The following is a 20,559-nucleotide window of genomic DNA, read 5'->3' as shown; positions in this document are numbered from 1 at the left end:
GTTAATTTTAAAATAAATATAAATTACAAGGGTTAAAATGATATTTTATAAAATTTATTAAAAAAAAATCTTCAAGGTCTAAAAAATTTATAAAATTTATAAATTTTACCCCTAAAAAATACTAAAAACCCCCTATAAAATTTCGGTTTGCCCCCAAAAATATAAAAAAATTGAAGGAGGAAAATAAAATTATCCAAGGACCGGTCTTGGGCCCATGGGACTAGTCCTGACCAGGCCTAAGGCCTAGTCTGGGTCCTGATTTTTCTCATAGGCCTGGGACCATGAGTGACTGGTCCCATTTGGGACCAGTCCTAAGAGACCAGTCCCAAACGGGCCCTTGGCCACTCTCTTTATTGGCCATCTCTTTTAATAATCGAGTAAATCAAATTCAAGATTTTTTGAATTATATATCTAAAAATTCTAGTTGATAATCCAGTCATCCCGTGATGTTCATTCATAATTTTTCGTTCCATTGATTCCTAATCCATAAACCTAACATGGCCCGTTGCTAATAAACCATATTAAGAGTGGGGTTTGCAAATTTGAACAACAGAGCTATAAGTTCCACTCATAACACAGACAAATCGAAGTTGTAGCAGCACCGTCAACCATAACGTACAATCTAAAACCTGTATAACTTATAAAGTATCAGGATTCAATCTTTTACCTGTTGTCTGCATATTTAAATCCAGACCAGAGAATGGGTTTATAGAAAAGCAAAAACATTAGCCGAACAGAGCTCATTTCATGACAACTGAAACTGAAGTTTGAAATTATCAACTGTACATGGCATTAAAAAGAAAAAAAATATATATTAGAAAAGAGAATTCAAGCTTTAGAAGAGAAGCAGAATCTAAATGAAGAGACAAAACAGAGCTCTAGGAAATTATGCAGAGTTAACTTCCATGAAAATGCAAGGCCGGCTGACGGCTAGTTTTTTGAAGCCAACAGTGACATTTATATGGCGCTCCATCAACGGTAAAGAAACTGAGTTCCTTACGAGGGTTCGTGGAAGCGCATGAGGAATGATGTGGTGCTCCATTGCCATGGCATCACTAATTATTTGGAAAATTATTCAAGAGAGAAACAGTCAAATGACTCGAGTAGTCGAGTCATATATGGACTTAGCATTTGAACGTTAGTTTTTTTCTGCTTAGAAATTATTCATTTTTTTAAGTTATAAAACTATCGACGATTTGTCAACTTATCTTCTCTGAATGTTGCTTCTGACTTCCAAGTCTGATGGCCATGACTCAGGACCACCAAAGCTTCTACATCCCTCGGTTTTGCCTAACACTGGACCCACACAACTGCGCCATTATTACCATTTTAACTACCAAACTCTTCCGCTATTTATCTTTGTTCCCACAATCCATAGAATTAGTGATATCTTCATTTCTTCATCAGCCATCTGGTCTTTACTATTGTAGTGAAGAAGAAGCGAAGATCAGCAAGAGGCCAGCCATGGACTGTATTTACAAGAACCCAAATGCCCATATAGAGGATCGTATCAAAGACCTTCTCTCTCGCATGACCTTGAAAGAAAAAATTGGTCAAATGACTCAGATTGAGCGTGGAGTCGCCACTTCCGAGGCCCTTAAAGACCTCTCCATCGGTAAGGACACTTCTCTCTCTTAGAGGAAATCTTACACATTATGTATATGTTCTAGTGTTGGTTTGTTCTTTGAGGCATTTATTCGTGCATTTGGTTCACTTTTTTTTTTGGGGGGGGGGGGGGGGGGTTTGGTTGTGTAGGGAGTATACTCAGCGGCGGAGGGAGTGGACTTGGACCCTTTGAGAATGCGTTGTCGTCTGATTGGGCGGATATGGTTGACGGGAGTATACTCAGCGGCGGAGGGAGTGGACTTGGACCCTTTGAGAATGCGTTGTCGTCTGATTGGGCGGATATGGTTGACGGGTACCAAAAGTCAGCACTTGAGTCCAGGCTTGGGATTCCGCTCATTTATGGGATTGATGCTGTTCATGGTAACAATAGCATCTACGGTGCCACTATATTTCCTCACAATATAGGCCTTGGAGCCACAAGGTTAGTTTCGTTTTTATAAGGGAAAATCAAGTAATCACTGGACCCAAGTATTTGAATTGATGGATAAGACTCCACGTATAATGGTTCAAGTGTTAGCAAAGGTTAAAGCAGCAAGTGCATTAAGACTTGATGAAATATATCCCTATTTTGTTTCTTCAAGTTTTTGGTAAGGTTGTCACAGTTGCTGCTTCTTGATTCTGATGAATTGCAATCTGTGACAGAGATGGAGATTTGGCGCGAAGGATTGGAGCTGCAACAGCTCTTGAAGTTAGGGCAACTGGCATTCATTATACTTTTGCTCCCTGTATAGCTGTAAGTCCAAATGTTACTGGTCACTCTTCTTTATACAATAATTATGTTGTCTTCAACTTGTTAGTTGAATTGATTTTTCATCACTAGTAATGAGCTTTACATGTTATATAGCGAGCTAGACTGGAAGAACATCCTTCATATTTGTTAAGACAAACATTGACTACCTTAATTTCCAACCTTTTTGTTCTCGGACTTATTCTCGTTCCACCTTTTACCAAGACTATTAGACATTTGATTGATGAAGTTATTTATCTTCATTGCACAAGGTCAAATTCATTTTTTATTCTCTTTTCTCTCGCATGTTCCAGATTATTTGCAGGATTAATTTGTTGTTTGATATGCACATGCAATGTAATATGAGATCTTACCTATCAAAACTAGCAAGGAAAAATTATTAAATAATAACTTGAGAGAAATGTAACTGATGCTTTCATTTATATGTGTGGACATGTTATCAGAATCTGGTAAGAAGTGGTATTCCTTTCAGACGTGAGATTTATAATGGTAATTTCAGATGTCCTTAAAGAGATCTGAATCATGAATTCCAGCAATTGAAAAACTACCATAACTTGAGATAATCCATTTGCTTGTATATGTTATTCTCTTTATTCTTTCTTAAGAATCATTCTTTTGCCTTGAATCGATTTTTTCCTAAGCAAGCTTATTTGGCCGTGTCAGGTATGCAAAGATCCCAGATGGGGAAGATGTTATGAGAGTTATGGTGAAGACACAGACATCATTAGAATGATGACTCCCATTGTCTCAGGATTACAGGGAGAGCCACCAAAAGGACACCCCAATGGCTACCCTTTCATGGCTGGAAGGTAGAGAGAAATGACCATCTAATAACTTTCTTTTCCACATCTTTTACAATCATACAAATATGTTTTAAGTGAGCCTCGTGATCAATGAATTCTATCTTTTTCATCATTACTCAATTTCGGATTTAATATACACGGATCAGGAAAAGGATTTAGAAGTTCCATTTACATTTCTGTTTCTTGAATAAACATACTACATTTTCATATTACACCTCTTAGCTTCTGCAGTCACTCTTAATTCTGTTCTACCCCATAATTTAATGTCCCTTGTCCATTTGAAAATGTGCTCATTAATTTACTTGATGTGACTCCAGAAACAATATTATTGCATGTGCCAAGCATTTTGTTGGAGATGGAGGTACTAAGAGAGGTAAAAATGAAGGAGATACAATTTTGCCTTATGATGATTTGGAGAAAGTTCATATGGCAGCTTTTCTGGACTGTATTTCACAAGGAGTTTGCACTGTCATGGCATCATATTCTAGTTGGAATGGCCGCAAACTGCATGCTGACCATTTTCTCCTGACAGAAGTTTTGAAAAATAAGCTAGGTTTTAAGGTAGACAACCCTGATTGTATATGTTTGTCAATACATGCTGTTAATGCCTAAAGCTTTTCCTGTCAAAATACTATATTATAATTGCACATCCAGGTTAAAAATACTATTTATGATGAGAATTTCTGAATTAGAAAGTAACAGTTGATTTTTATATGTATATTCACTTTGTTCTTTCTTTACTAAATTTTCTTTCTTTCTTTGAGTGTATCAATGCTAAATTGCAGTAAAGCTTGATACAGTAATATTTGTTTTCAGGGTTTTTTAATTTCCGATTCGGAAGGTCTTGACAGACTTTGGAAACCTCATGGATCAAACTATCGCTACTGCATTTCATCTGCTATTAATGCTGGAATTGACATGGTAGAGTCTTATTCCTTTAAGTCCAATTAGAGGTTGTTTTCCTTGATTCACGCCATAGGTTTCCTGACTGAGACAATATGCAGGTTATGGTTCCTCTTAGATTCGAACAATTTGTGGACGATTTGACATTTCTGGTGGAATCTGACGAGGTACCAATTTCTCGGATTGATGATGCTGTTGAACGAATACTGAGAGTGAAGTTTGTTGCTGGTCTTTTTGAGTATCCCTTCTCTGACAAGTCTTTGCTTGATACAGTTGGTTGCAAGGTAAATTTCTGGAGTCCAGTTCTTCATTTGCATTAGACATCCTGTGACTTTCTCATCACTAGAAAGCCCAATTATCGTAGGGTCTGTTGGTTATTATTTTTATCGTATTAAAAATGATTTTCCCAATAGTGTTTGGCTTATTATTCAGAGAATAGCACTTTGAAAATTCGCATCCGACAGTGTTTGACCGTTACAGTTTGCAGCTTTTATTCCTCTCTCATTTGTATTTAATTTTCTCAGTTTTTCTTCACTAAACCGTTACAGTTTGCAGCTTTTATTCTCTCTCATTGTATTTATTTTCTAGTTTTTTCTTCACTGCATTTGTGTTTCAGTTTCTCAGTTTCTTCACATCGTGAACCACCCCACACCACCAAATCGTTCGCACATTCACCGTGAACCCCCACCATCGTGAACCCACACCCACAAGATCATCGACACATCACCGTCAACCACCCACCACCGTCACCACCCCACACCACCAGATCTGTCGCACATTCACCATCAACACCCACCACCGTGAGCCACCCCACCCACCGATCTGTCGCACATTCATTGTCACCACCCACCACCAGATTTGTGCTGTATCATTTTAGATTGATGCAGTTAGATTTGTTTATGGTAAGCTTTGTGCTCCATGTTGTGTTCATTCAATCTGTGGAATGATTGTTTAAATTATTTGTGGTTTTACAGGAGTAGAGTTCAACAAATTACTGGCACAACAAACAATCTGAAACGACGTTCTGGTAGTGTATTACCGCCACCATTTGATGTTATTGCATTTTTGTTTCTGCTTCTGCAGCAAAGCCATTGTAAAAATATATTAATAAATCATTTAAAAAAATATTATTAATCACATATTCAACACACTATCAAGGTCAAAATACTCTATCCAAACACATATTCACAAATATTCTCGTAATCATAACCCTATCTAACTATCCAATACTATCTCTCAACCTATCCAAAATAACCAAACATACCCTTATTTTCCATTCCTCTCGTAGCCACCCTCTTTATTGGTCTCCATCTTTATTGGCCGTCCTCGTTATAATAAAGTAAATCGAACTCACTATATTATTATTTATATTATAAAGTCCTAATTGATATCCTGTCTTCCGTGGGGTTCATTCTTATTATTTTTCATTCCATTGATTTTATAATCCTAAACCTCACATGGCCCGTTGTTAATAAATTATATTAAGAGTGGGTTTTGCAAATTGCAACAACAGAACTTGGTTTTACTCATAACACAGAAAAATCAAAGTTTAGCAGCACCCGTCAAACCAAGCTACATACAATCTGAACTTGTATAACTTATAAAGAATCAGGATTCAATCTTTATTTGTTGTCTGCATATTTAAATCCAGCCAGAGAATCGTTTATAGAAAAGCAAAATATTAGCCGAACAGAGCTCATTTCATGAGCAACTGAACTAGAAGTTTGAAATTATCACTGTACATGGCAAAGAGACAAAACAGAGCTCTAGGAAATTATGCAGAGTTAAACTTCCATGAAAATGCAAGGCCGGCTGACGGCTAGTTTTTTGAAGCCACAGTAACATTTATATGGGCTCCTTCAACGGCAAAGAAACTGAGTTCCTTACGAGGGTTCGTGAAGCGCATGAAGATGTGTTGGTGGCTCCATTGCCAGCTCATGAATTATTTGGAAAATTATTCAAAAGAGAAACAGTCAAATGACTCGAGTCAAATATGGACTTAGCATTTGAAAGTTAGTTTTTTAATGCTTTGAATATTCATTTTTTTTAGTTATAGAAATATCGACGATTTGTCAACTTATCTTCTCTGAAAGTTGGTTCTGACTTCCAAGTCTGATGGCCATGACTCATAACCACCAAAGCTTCTACCTCCCTCGGTTTTACTTAACACTGGACCCACAACTGCGCCCATTATTACCATTTTAAACTACCAAACTCTTCCGCTATTTATCTTCTGTTCCCACAATCCATAGAATTAGTGATATCTTCATTTCTATCAGCCATCTGGTCTTTACTATTGTAGTGAAGAAGAAGCGAAGATTAGCAAGGGCCAGCCATGGACTGTATTTACAAGAACCCAAATGCCCATATAGAGGATCGTATCAAAGCCTTCTCTCTCGCATGACCTTGAAAGAAAAAATTGGTCAAATGACTCAGATTGAGCGTGGAGGTCGCCACTTCCGAGCCCTAAAGACCTCCCTCCGGTAAGGACACTCCTCTCTCTTGGAGGAAATCTTACACATTATGATATGTTCTAGTGTTGGTTTGTTCTTTGAGGCATTTATTCATGCATTTGGTTCACTTTTTTTTTTCTTTTTTTTTTTTTGGGTTTTGCAGGGAGATACTCGCGCCGGAGGAGTGGACCCTTTGAGAATGCGTTATCGTCTGATTGGGCGGATATGGTTGACGGGTACCAAAAGTCAGCACTGAGTCCAGGCTTGGGATTCCGCTCATTTATGGGATTGATGCTGTTCATGGTAACAATAGCATCTACGGTGCCACTATCTTTCCTCACAATATTGGCCTGGAGCCACAAGGTTAGTTTCATTTTTATAAGGGAAATCAAGTAATCACTGGACCAAGTATTTGAATTGATGGATAAGACTCCACCTATAATGGTTCAACTGTTAGCAAAGGTTAAAGCGGCAAGTGCATTAAGACTTGATGAAATATATCCCTCTTTGTTTCTTCCAAGTTTTTGGTAAGGTTGTCACAGTTGCTGCTCTTGATTCTGATGAATTGCAATCTGTGACAGAGATGGAGATTGGCGCGAAGGATTGGAGCTGCAACAGCTCTTGAAGTTAGGGCAAGTGGCATTCATTATACTTTTGCTCCCTGTATAGCTGTAAGTCGAAATGTTACTGGTCGCTTCTTATCATTAATTACGCTGTCTTCAACTTGTTAGTTGAATTGATTTTTCATCACTAGTAATGAGCTTTACATGTATTATAGCGAGCTAGACTGGAAGAACACTTGATATTTGTTAAGACAAACATTGACTACCTTAATTTCCAACCTTTTTTGTTCTCGGACTTATTCTTGTTCCACCTTTTACCAAAACTATTAGACATTTGATTGATGAGTTCATTTATCTTCATTGCACAAGATCAATTCTTTTTTATTTCTCTTTCTCTTGTATGTTCCCGATTATTTGCTGGATTAATTTGTAGTTTGAGTGCACATTCAATGTAATATGAGATCTTACCTATCAAACTACAAGGAAAAATTAAAATAATAACTTAAGAAATGTAACTGATGCTTTCATTTATGTGTGGACATGTATCAACTATCTTGTAGAATCTGGTACAAACTGGTATTCCTTTCAGATGTGAGATTTATAATGGTAATTTCAGATGTCCTAAAGAGATCTGAATCATGAATTCCAGCAATTGAAAACTACCATAACTGAGATATCCATTGCTTGTATATGTTATTCTCTTTATTCTTTCTTAAGAATCATTCTTTTGGCTTGAATCGATTTTTCCTAAGCAAGCTTATTGGCTCTGTCAGGTATGCAAAGATCCCAGATGGGGAAGATGTTATGAGAGTTATGGTGAAGACACAGACTCGTTAGAAAGATGACTCCCATTGTCTCAGGATTACAGGGAGCCCCAAAAGGACACCCCAATGCTACCCTTTCATGGCTGGAAGGTAGAGAGAAATGACCATCTAATAACTTCTTTTCCACATCTTTTACAATCATAAAATATGTTTTAAGTGACCTGTGATCAAAATGTTTTAAGTGAGCCTCGTGATCAATGAATTCTATCTTTTTTCATCATTACTAAATTTCGGATTAATATACACTGATCAGGAAAAGGATTTAGAGTTCCTTTTACATTTCTGTTTCTTGAATAAACATACTACATTTTCATATTACACTCTTAGCTTCTGCAGTCCACTCTAATTCTGTTCTACCCCATTTTAATGTCCCTTGTCCATTTGAAAATGTGCTCATTAATTTACTTGAGTGATTCCAGAAACATATTATTGCATGTGCTAAGCATTTTGTTGGAGATGGAGGTACTAAGAGAGGTAAAAAGAAGGAGATACAATTTTGCCTTATGATGATATTGAGAAAGTTCATATGGCAGCTTTCTGGACTGATTTCTCAGGTAGTTTGCACTGTATCTGGCATCATATTCTAGTTGGAATGGCCGCAAACTTCATGCTGACCATTTTCTCCTGACAGAAGTTTTGAAAATAAGCTAGGTTTAAGGTAGACAACCCTGATTGTATATGTTTGTCAATACATCCTGTTAATGCCTAAAGCTTTTCCTGTCAAAATACTATATTATAATTGCACATCAGTTAAAAATACTATTTATGATGAGAATTTCTGAATTAGAAATGACAGATGATTTTTATATGTATATTCACTTTGTTCTCTTTACTAAATTTTCTTTCTTTTCTTTGAGTGTATCAATGCTAATTGCAGTAAAGCTTGATACAGTAATGTTTGTTTCAGGGTATTTTAATTTCCGAGTGGAAGGTCTTGACAGACTTTGGAAACCTCATGGATCAAACTATCGCTACTGCATTTCGTCTGCTATTATGCTGGACATGACTGGCGTAGAGTGCTTATTTCCTAAGTCAATTTTTTTTTTTTATTAGTTTAGAGAGATTTTTTTAAGTTTTTTTTTTTTTTTTTTTTTATTGATTATTTTTGTTTTTTTTTATTTAGAGGGGTCGGGGGGGAGTTGTTTATTTTAGAGTTTTTTTTTGTTGTTTTAGTATGTTTTTTTTTTAGAGGTTTAATTTTTTTTTAGAGGCCCCGGTTCTAGAGTTTTTTTAACGAGACAGTTAGAGAGCGTCGAGAGAGATTGGCGGGGGTCGGTCGCCCCCCTGGTAGGTTAGGATGTGGACTTTTTTATTTTTTAGTTTTTTTTTTTTTTTAGTTTAGAGCAGTATTTAGATTAGTTAGTTAGTTTTTTTTTTTTTTAGTTTTTTTTGTTTTTAGAGGTGCCGGGGAGTCGCCGTTGCTTTTGAGTCGGATGTTAATTTCGTGTTTAGTTTCATTAGAGAGCGGATTTTTAGAGAGTTTTAGTTCGAAGATGTTTTTTCGAGAGAACGAGCTCGGTTGTCCCGGGTACTCAGTGTTAGGGTTGTTTTTAGAGATTTAAGGTTTAGTTTTTTTTTATTTTTTTTTTTTTTTTATTTATTTTTTTAGCGTTTTTTAAGTTAACTAAGTTTTAGTATATTAGAGGTTTAGTTGTTAGATTTAGTTTTAGTTTTAAGTTTTAGTTTTTTTTTTTTTAGACAGAGATGAATGGGACATTGGGGTTCTAGTAGTAGAGTTTAGAATTTTTTTTAGTTTTTTTTAGAGTTTTTAAGAGTAGTGTATAGAGGAGAGGTTTTTCGGTTGTTTTATTTTTTAGAGATTTAGTTGTTTTTTTTTTTAAAGTTTTTTTTTTAGCGTGTGTTTGGCTTTTTTTAGAGTTTAGTAGGTAGTTTTTTTTTGTGTAGTCTTAGGTTGTGGTAGAGAAGAGTTAGTTAGTATTTTTATTATTTATTTTTTATGTTTTTAGTTTTTTTAGAGAATGAGAGTCTTTTTAGTTAGAGAGACGGGTACCGTAGGGTTTTAGAAGAGAGTTTAGAGTTTTTTGTTAGAAGAGGGTGTCCCGTTCCTGTTTGTTGGGTACATTTTCTATGGGATTGGTGTTTTCCATTCACGCTATAGGTTTCCTGACTGAGACAATATGCAGGTTATGGTTCCTCTTAGATTCGAACAATTTGTGGACGATTTGACATTTCTGGTGGAATCTGACGATGGTACCAATTTCTCGGATTGATGATGCTGTTGAACGAATACTGAGAGTGAAGTTTGTTGCTGGTCTTTTTGAGTATCCCTTCTCTGACAAGTCTTTGCTTGATACAGTTGGTTGCAAGGTAAATTTCTGGAGTCCAGTTCTTCTTTGCATTGACATCCTGTGACTTTCTCATCACTAGAAAGCCCAATTTCTGTCATGTCTTGCCAACTTACAGATAAATTATTTCATGCTTGACATTGCCTCAGAAGTCCAACTGCCTAACTATCACCAAATCGTGCATCCATATTATGATTCCCTTCCTGGATCGTATGAAAGCCCTATACAAGAAGGAAAAAGGGGGGAAAATTGCAGAGCCATTTGTCCAAACAAAAGGACACATTTAAAGAATATAAGAAATAGAATGTTTGCATTCTTTTTTTTATTTTCTTTGTTTATTTTCTGATTTAAGGTTTACTTATGGTGGAGACAACTGAATGCCTTTTAATTATGAATGAAGGTTCCGAATGAAGGTTGCCTGTAACTGAGAGATGATATCATGTCTTTTATGATTTTTTTGCAGCTTCACAGAGAACTGGCTCGTGAAGCAGTTCGAAAGTCCTTAGTTCTTCTAAAGAATGGAAAGAATCCTGAGAAACCTTTTCTTCCATTAGACAGAAATGCTAAAAGAATTTTTGTCACTGGATCACATGCTGATGATCTTGGGTATCAATGTGGAGGATGGACAAAAACTTGGTATGGACTTAGTGGCAGAATTACATTGGTATGCAGCTGTATTCTCCTGCCCCACTTCTCTTATCATTTCTCTTTATTTCTTCTTGTTAGTCTGCTTATTAGTAAAAGAGATTGACATCTGCTGGAGTCTAGATCTTTCCATGAGGTATAGACATTCATAATCACTCACACCGATGCATGCGCCTACACATATTCTCATGTTTATGCACATTTTACCTGTATGATTATATTTAATTTTATGCTATGTATTTTGAGTTTAATTGCTTCCAATTTTGTGACAATACTTCTTTTCAAGTTAAATGACATGATTTCTGTCCCATGTCTGAGAAGCACCAACCCACCCTCCCCTCCAATTCACACGCAGCGGGCAGTGAAGAAAGTAAAAAAGAAGACCAACATATCTGATTCCTGTTTCAGCTTATGTTCCAATTTATAATGCCTCAGTTTGATCTCCTAGTAAACCTTGTCACAATGACGTATGGACAAAAAAAAATCTACCTCCTCGTGTAACGCAGGCATTGTACTAACAAAATAATCACATTTCAGGTGCAACCATTTTGGATGCAATCACAGAAGCAGTGGGAGACGAAAACAGAAGTGATCTATGAAAAATATCCATCACCAGACACTTTAGCAGAACAAAATTTTTCATTTGCCATTGTAGCTGTGGTGAAAACCATATGCGGAAACCACCGGTGACAATTGGAGCTTCTAATCCCCTTCAATGGAAGTGATGTTATCAGCTCAGTCGCTGAAAAAATTCCCACATTGGCTATTCTGATAACTGGAAGACCTGTGGTTGTAGAGCAACAGGTATTGGAAAAAAGTAGATGCTTGGGTCGCGCTTGGTTGCCCGGAAGTGAGGGAGGAGGAATTGCAGATGTTGTCTTTGGGGGTTATGATTTCACGGGCCGCCACTCACAGACATGGTTAGAAATGTTGAACAGCTGCCAATGAATGCTGCAGATAATGCATATGACCCTTTTTCCTCTCGGTTTTGGGTTGGCATGCAATAAGGAGAAAACCTTGGACTAAAGAAATTTATGAACACAAGTGGTCTAAGGTTTGAGGTTTACTGTGGAATTAGCTAGTTCAGATTCATAAAATTCTATCACAATCCTACTGTTTCCTTGTCATAATTGTATCAAAAATGTTCATGAACCTGTCTTTTTCGCCGAAGGCGATTATAGTTGTTGAGCAAGAGGTTCAACTTAGTAATTCACCTGTGTGTGAAAACTATGCTGGGGGTGAGCATGATCAGATCAATACGCAAATACTGAAACTATTTCGATTCCGTTTCGAAAGCAGGAGATAGTAAGATAGAATGTCAGATCAGAATCCCAGATGGTGACAGATATTATATCTCATCATCATGGTATGTTAAAATTTTTTCTTTCTAAGATGCCTCAAACTATGTGTTGTAATCTGATATGTTCCTCTTGAATAATAAATCTCAACTCCTTCATGCATGATTACTTATTTAATGTTATGAGATATAAAATACTGCTGCTTTCCCTCCCTTCATTAGTTGCCTCCCAAATGTAGCACAAGAACCCACAAGATAATTATTTTTTCAGATCTTGGCGGGCCAGTGAAGCAGCAAAGAGAATAAAACACACAAACCAATAGTCATGACTATACTAGTGTAGATAGAGGGTAGTTCTAAATCACGGTCAAGATGAACTATTGTTCGTTTGTGATTTATTGAAATCATTGAATTGGGATATGAAACTTTTATGTTTGCTTTTTTAAAATATGTAGCTGCAGATTAGAGGTTCAGTTGTATACATCAGTTGATAAGTGTGATTTACACTAAAGCAATCCTGGAGAAGAATCAGAATATTTGTTTTGTGAGGAGTGAAGATAGATATAACCGAAAGTATGAAGTTGTGATATTATGAATGTGGTTGTAATGTAACAACTAGTTAAGAATTGTGAACAACAGAAATAAGAATAAATTAAACAAGGTGTGCCTTTTTTTCTTTCCTATGCAACTTGGCAGGTAAAGGCTAGTGCATCTGTGAAAGGGATGGTGGGATAATTTGTCATTTATGCTTGTGGGAGAACTTTATATTAAGATTTCTGTGTGTCTACTGTTCTTTGCTCATTGGGTTGGGTAGAAATAGTTTTATGTGTTGGCAACTGTACTTTTCATGACACTAGGAGGTTTAGTCGGATGATTAGATTCGTTGTTTATTCCCATAAGGTTCAGGATTAGAGTTTGTCACACCGCTACATGACAAATGGTCGTTATTTTCTATTTCCCAAAATGCTACAAGGGTTAGACCGTTTCGAAAAGGTTAGTCGGATGATGAGATCTATAGTTACTCCATAAGATTCGGGATTAACGAAATAGTGGGAAGCCCCCACTATCCACCAACACCAACACCACCACACTCTCATCCCTAATCTGCCCTTTAACTCCGAAGTTTTTCCCGAAGAGATACCACGATGGAGTTCATCGAAAGAGATAAAGATTACCTTCACAGTTGGGGTCATTGTCAGTTTCTGTCTCAATTTCTGGTGGATTTGCATCCGTCATCCAGGAGGAGTAGCGCTTGCAGAGATCTTCTACACATGTGGTTTGGCCCAAATTTTTCGTCACAGCGATAGCACAGCCGTGCTCTCGTTTGAACTGTATTTTGACCTTGGAGGCAGTCGGAAGTTGTCGTTCCGGTTGCTGGATCCCACAAACTCAGTTGATTCTCCCTTGCTTAGGCCACTGTTGAGTTTGACGAAAACGAAAGGGGATCGGGGGCTTTGCGCTGGTATTCCACAGTTTGAACGTGAGGCATCAGGGTTTGGTTTGACCGTGAATAAGGTTCCCTTTACCCATTGATTTTAAATGATTTGGGCCTATACTTTTCTAACACCCAATTCCTTCTTCAACCCTGTGGGCCTGGTCCATCAGCCCAAACAAAGAAGTGGTTGAGTTAATCGTATTTCAGCTTTAATTTCCTCCTTCAACCATTTGCAAAAATCCTTGAACAGATCTTCACCCAAATCTTTCAATGGTGCAGCATTGGCTTCAAACTATCTCGGTACTCTGTGACTGTCCCATCTTGCTTCAAGGCTACTAAGGCCTTATAGGTAGATCCTTTAAATGATGGCCTAAATCGGTCAATCAGTGCTGTTTTGAATGCATCACGACTAAAATGGTGCTCTGGATTCAACCCATTGATACCAGCTCAGAGCTCTCCCCTCCATGCAAAATGCTGCTGCATTGACCATCTCTGTCTCTGATAACGTGATGGTGAAGTAACGATCTGCTCTGAAGGACCATCCATATGGATCTTCGCATTAAAGATTGGCAATCCAGCTTGCGTGTGTTCTTTTTTCCTCTTTCCCAACTTCCCCATTGTCTCCCGATTGGTTCCTTTTCTCCCCGATGTTCTGGTTCTTGCTCATGAAGAGGATTTCTCTCTTTCTCGTTCTCTCCAACTCTTCTTCTCTCATGCGCATTAATTCCCTCATTTCTGTCAAATATTCCTTAACACTACCCATGTCAATCTTCAAGGTACTGATGTCTTCCTTTACTGTATTCATCTCTTTCTCCAAGTTATCACATCCTATTCTCCATTTGGATTTTACCATTCCCCACTCTAGCTTTGAAACTAATGATATGTTCACCTGCAATCAAACCCAATCCAAACCAATCCGCAACAAAAAGAATGCGAAAACCAATCTGTATAACCTCAGCTATATTGTATTAATCAGATAGCAGAAAACAAATGGAATCAGAAGATAATGGAAGGAATGAGTCGGTAACCAAAATCCTAGCATTTCGAGGAGCCAGGAACCTCCACTATTTACCACCAAAAATTATGCTAATCTGCTACTTAGAATCATCTGTTTTTATACTAACCCTTTCCACAATTGCCCTTACTCACACAATTCTTATTCTCATAACAGACTCTATCCACGTACAGCGTGAATTGTGGACCCTACACCGTAAACCCTCTAATGTCTATACGCCCCTTAGGGTGTACCCTTATGCACCGTAGGTTTATCACTTATGCTTTCACCAAATTGTGAATCCATGAATCCCCAACAAATGTTTCTGCTGAATCATGGCAACCTTCCAGATGAAATAAGCAGGTTTTAGAGAATAAAGAAACAAAAGAGTTGCCTTCTTCTTTTTCTTTTTCGTTGTTTCTGTTCCAATGTTATGATATCATGAAGTGTATATATAACAAAAACTGAGTCTGAGAATTGATATCAAGTCCAATGTTTTTCTACAGCTGCATAGAGAAATAGCTCGCAAAGCAGGTCGCAAGTCTTTGGTTCTTCTAAAGAATGGAAAGAATCCGAGAAGAAACCTTTTCTCCATTAGACAGAAATTCTAAAAGATTCTTGTCACTGGAACACATGCTAATGATCTTGGCTATCAATGTGGAGGATGGACAAAAACTAAGTGTGGACTTAGCGGCGGTATTACAGTTGGTCAGCAGTTTTATGGTTATTTCCTCCCGTAAATACATGACACAAGCATTACTACAAGTTATTTCATTTGGCACAAGCATTTTGGAAGCAATCAAAGAGGCAGTCGGAGACAAAACAGAAGTGATTACGAGCAATATCCTTCTCCCCTACCTTAGAAAGACGATTTTTTTCACCATTGTAGCTTTTGTGAAGAACCATATGCAGAAAAGAAATGGGTGATAACGCAGAACTTGTAATCCCCATCAAAGGAAGTGAAGTAACAAACTCAGTCGGCGGAAAGAATCCGACGTTGGCAATTCTGATATCTGGAAGACCCTTAACTGTGGAGCCAAGTGTTGGAAAATTAGATGCTTTTGTTGCTGCCTAGCTTCCTGGAAGTGAAGGAAGGGGAATTGCAGATGTTATCTTTGGAGATTATGATTTCACAGGCCAAATCCCAGTTACATGGTTTAGAGGAGTTGAACAGCTACCAATGAATGCTTCAGATAATGCTATGATCCATTGTTTTCTTCGATTTGGGGTGACATACAAATAAGTAGATGAGTAATGCTAGGTCCATAGTCCAATCTCACAACCTTCTCTTACAACTCTCGACGTGAGAGTTTGTCATTAGTCAGTTCGTAAAATGGGTTCCGTCTGCTTGTATGGGTTCCGTCTATCATTTGCGACTAACCAATGACTTGTGTAGTCAGGGGTTGGAGAGGTGGTGTTTGTCATTAGTCAACTCACGAAATGGGTCCCGCTTGCTTGCATGGGTCCCGTCTATCTATTTGCGAGTTAACCAACGACGAGTTGTTAATGAGGTTGTGAATCTAGCAATATGATAATATGTAAATTGATTGTTAATGTTTGTTTAAACGAGATTTCCACGAATTACATGTACCCCCAGGGTTTGGGTCTATAGCAAGAACCTATCATTTCAAATATTGTATTTACCCCCATAAGAAAATGATGTTAATGAAAATCAACCACTAGAGGGGCAAAATAGGCTTTTCAAGATGGTCATAGTTTAATAATTAATTTAACATTTCGTTGTTACAATATCTTACTATTCAATTAAGAATTAAGGTCATGTTTGTTAGGTTGGTTCATAGTAGTGGCATAAAAAATAGGAATCATTTCTTAAAAAAGTGGGTAGTGTTTTCCTTCCAAATTTGAGGGGAATGACATCCATACTGGTAATGGGCGTATAAAATGTCCAATTTACCTTTCTTTTAATTTGTAATTTATCATTTACATTAAATCAATATATATTTAATTTAAATATTTTATTAAAATAATCATTATTATATCAATAATATATACTCATAAACTCTTTTCATAACTTCTCTCACAAACACATGTGGTAGCTAGGGTGTTCAAAAAATGTAAAAACCGAACCAAACCGGGAAAACCAGTTAACCGAAAAAAAGGTTCAGCTACGGTTTGAAAAAATTTTAAAATCGAATTTCCGGTTTGGGGAAAAATAAAAAGTTAACCGATCGAAAACGGTTTTTACAAATATAATATATTTATATATTATATTATATATATATATATATATATATATATATATATAATATATTATATATATATAAAAATAAAAATATATATTAAAATAAAAAATAATATTATTATATTTATATATTAATAAATAATAATAATATTTTTAATGTATTATTGTAGTGGTCAATGGATATATGAATGTTAATTTTTATTGGATATGTATTATTTATATTTACAATTAATTTAGGAAAAAATAAAAATAAGTTTAAAAAAAAAGGGAAAACCAGTTCAAAACCAATTTTCCTCCAAAACGGTTGGTTTAGTTCGAGAATTTTTCCGAACCGAAAAACTGGTTCGGTTCAAAAAAGCGGTTAAACCGTTTTTAAACACTCTAGTGTTAGTCACACTGGGTTCCGTCTGCCCAACAATGAGTTTGGTCTAGCCAAATATAAGTGTTCACATCAGCGTTTGTGAAAGAAAGTTGTGAAAAGGTGTTATAACCTATCTTTTTTCTTATATTTTGTTATCCCTTATTTCAGAACCAGTACTATGTCACTACCAGTGCCATTGTCGAACACGTTGTTGCCTCGATCAACAAATTTATGCAACGCTATTGACGTCACCTATGACACGTGATGAACAGAGATCGTAATATGTCCAAATAAGCATATCCCCACCTCCAATAATTGTCCATAATGACTAGAGGTGGGCATTTGGGACCAGGCCCAAAAGCCCAGTTCTAAAACCGGTCCTAAGACGGCCTTGAGAGGACCGACCTGGGGCCTCCGGTATAAGGAGGAGGGTCGGGGCCCTCCACTGGGGCCTCCTCCAGGTCCCAGCCAGGCCCAAAAAATTTTATATTTTTTCAATGTAGTCCCCACAAATTACATAAAACCCATGTTAATTTTAAAATAAATATAAATTCAAGGGTTAAAATGATATTTATAAAATTTATAAAAAAAAATCTTCAAGGTCTAAAAAATTTATAAATTTAAAATTTTACCCCTAAAAATACTAAAAACCCCTATAAAATTTCGGTTTGCCCCCAAAAATATAAAAAAAAAAAAATGAAGGAGGAAAATAAAATTATCCAAGGACCGGTTTGGGCCCATGGGACTAGTCCTGACCAGGCCTAAGGCCTAGTCTGGGTCGATTTTTCTCATAGGCCTGGGACCATGAGTGATGGTCCCATTTGGGACCAGTCCTAAGAGACAGTCCCAAACGGGCCCTTGGCCACTCTCTTTATTGGCCATCTTTTATAATCGAGTAAATCAAATTCAAGATTTTTTGAATTATATATCTAAAAATTCTAGTGAATAATCAGTCATCCCGTGATGTTCATCATAATTTTTGTTCCATTGTTCCTAATCCATAAACCTAACAGGCCCGTTGCTAAAAAACCATATTAAGAGTGGGGTTTGCAAATTTGAACAACCGAGCTATAAGTTCCACTCATAACACAGACAAATCGAAGTTGTAGCAGCACCGTCAACCATAAAGTACAATCTAAAACCTGTATAACTTATAAAGTATCAGGATTCAATCTTTTACCTGTTGTCTGCATATTTAAATCCAGACCAGAGAATGGGTTTATAGAAAAGCAAAAACATGCCGAACAGAGCTCATTTCATGACAACTGAAAATGAAGTTTGAAATTATCAACTGTACATGGCATTAAAAAGAAAAAAAATATATATTAGAAAAGAGAATTCAAGCTTTAGAAGAGAAGCAGAATCTAAATGAAGAGACAAACAGAGCTCTAGGAAATTATGCAGAGTTAACTTCCATGAAAATGCAAGGCCGGCTGACGGCTAGTTTTTTGAAGCCAACAGTGACATTTATATGGCGTCCATCAACGGTAAAGAAACTGAGTTCCTTACGAGGGTTCGTGGAAGCGCATGAGGAATGATGTGGTGCTCCATTGCCATGGCATCACTAATTATTTGGAAAATTATCAGAGAGAAACAGTCAAATGATCGAGTAGTCGAGTCATATATGGACTTAGCATTTGAACGTTAGTTTTTTTTGCTTAGAAATTATTCATTTTTTTAAGTTATAAAACTATCGACGATTTGTCAACTTTCTTCTCTGAATGTTGCTTCTGAATTCCAAGTTGATGGCCATGACTCAGGACCACCAAAGCTTCTAAATCCCTCGGTTTTGCCTAACACTGGACCCACACAACTGCGCCGTTCTTACCATTTTGAGTACCAAACTCTTCCGCTATTTATCTTTGTTCCCACAATCCATAGAATTACTGATATCTTCATTTCTTCAACAGCCATCTGGTCTTTACTATTGTAGTGAAGAAGAAGCGAAGATCAGCAAGAGGCCAGCCATGGACTGTATTACAAGAACCCAAATGCCCATATAGAGGATCGTATCAAAGACCCTCTCTCTCGCATGACCTTGAAAGAAAAATTGGTCAAATGACTCAGATTGAGCGTGGAGTCGCCACTCCCGAGGCCCTTAAAGACCTCCATCGGTAAGGACACTTCTCTCTCTTAGAGGAAATCTTACACATTATGTATATGTTCTAGTGTTGGTTTGTTCTTTGAGGCATTTTATCGTGCATTTGGTTCACTTTTTTTTTTGGGGGGGGGGGGGTGGGGTTGGTTTTGTGTGTAGGGAGTACTCAGCGGCGGAGGGAGTGGACTTGGACCCTTTGAGAATGCGTTGTGTCTGATTGGGCGGATAGGTGACGGGAGTATACTCAGCGGCGGAGGAGTGGACTTGGACCCTTTGAATGCGTGTTGTGTGATTGGGCGGATATGGACGGGTACCAAAAGTCAGCACTTGAGTCAAGGCAGTTATTTCATTTTCAGGCACAAGCATTTTGGAAGCAATCAAAGAAGCAGTCGGAGACAAAACAGAAGTGATTTACGAGCAATATCCTTCTCCCCATACCTTAGAAAGACAAGATTTTTCTTTCGCCATTGTAGCTTTTGGTGAAGAACCATATGCAGAAAATGGTGGTGATAACGCGGAACTTGTAATCCCCGTCAAAGGAAGTGAAGTAATAAACTCAGTCGCGGAAAGAATCCCGACGTTGGCAATTCTGATATCTGGAAGACCCTTAACTGTGGAGCCACAGTTGTTGGAAAAATTAGAAGTTTTTGTTGCTGCTTGGCTTCCTGGAAGTGAAGGAAGGGGAATTGCAGATGTTATCTTCGGAGATTATGATTTCACGGGCCAACTCCCAGTTACATGGTTTAGAGGAGTTGAACAGCTACCAATGAATGCTTATGATCCATTGTTTCCTCTCGATTTTGGGTTGACATACAAATAAGTAGATGAGTAATGTTAGGTCCATAGTTTAATCTCACAACTTTCGACGTGACAGTTTGTCATTAGTTAGCTTATAAAACGGGTTTTGTTTGCTTGTATGGGTTTCGTCTACCCATTTGCGAGCTAACCAATAACGAGTTATCATATCAGGGGTTGTAAGAGGTGACAGTTTGTCATTTGTCAGCTAGCGAAATGGGTCCCGTTTACCCATTTGCGAGTTAACCAATGACGAGTTGTTATGTCAGGAGTTGTGATAATACGTAGATTGATTGTTATCTGTTTGTTCAAACACGATTTCCATGAATTACATTGAACCCCCTGGGGTTTGGGTCTATTACAAGATCCTATCATTTCAAATACTGGTATCTGACCCCAATAAGAAAACTGATGTTAATGAAAATCAAACACTAGAGGGGCAAAATAGACTTTTCAGGATGGGTCAATAGTTTAATAATTAATATTACATTTTATATTTACAATA

The 20,559-nt window shown here is 37.2% G+C and overlaps 1 protein-coding gene across 1 annotated transcript; it reads left to right on the top strand.

Annotated features, from left to right (window-relative positions):
- The first annotated feature begins 1,165 nt into the window (after nt 1-1,165).
- Nucleotides 1,166-20,391, top strand: LOC116136217 (beta-glucosidase BoGH3B-like). Its single transcript, XM_031421933.1, has 11 exons — nt 1,166-1,329; nt 1,408-1,615; nt 1,756-2,047; nt 2,269-2,359; nt 3,038-3,183; nt 3,495-3,738; nt 3,994-4,098; nt 4,182-4,364; nt 10,690-10,803; nt 15,212-15,305; nt 19,616-20,391. Exons 1-11 carry the CDS (start codon nt 1,243-1,245, stop codon nt 20,077-20,079), a joined length of 2,028 nt encoding a protein of 675 aa, XP_031277793.1. The 5' UTR covers nt 1,166-1,242; the 3' UTR covers nt 20,080-20,391.
- The last annotated feature ends 168 nt before the right edge of the window (nt 20,392-20,559 follow it).

This window comes from Pistacia vera, unplaced genomic scaffold, assembly GCF_008641045.1.
Source record: "Pistacia vera cultivar Batoury unplaced genomic scaffold, PisVer_v2 Contig31, whole genome shotgun sequence".
Taxonomy (NCBI): domain Eukaryota; kingdom Viridiplantae; phylum Streptophyta; class Magnoliopsida; order Sapindales; family Anacardiaceae; genus Pistacia; species Pistacia vera.
This window is presented reverse-complemented; position numbering and strand designations above follow the sequence as displayed.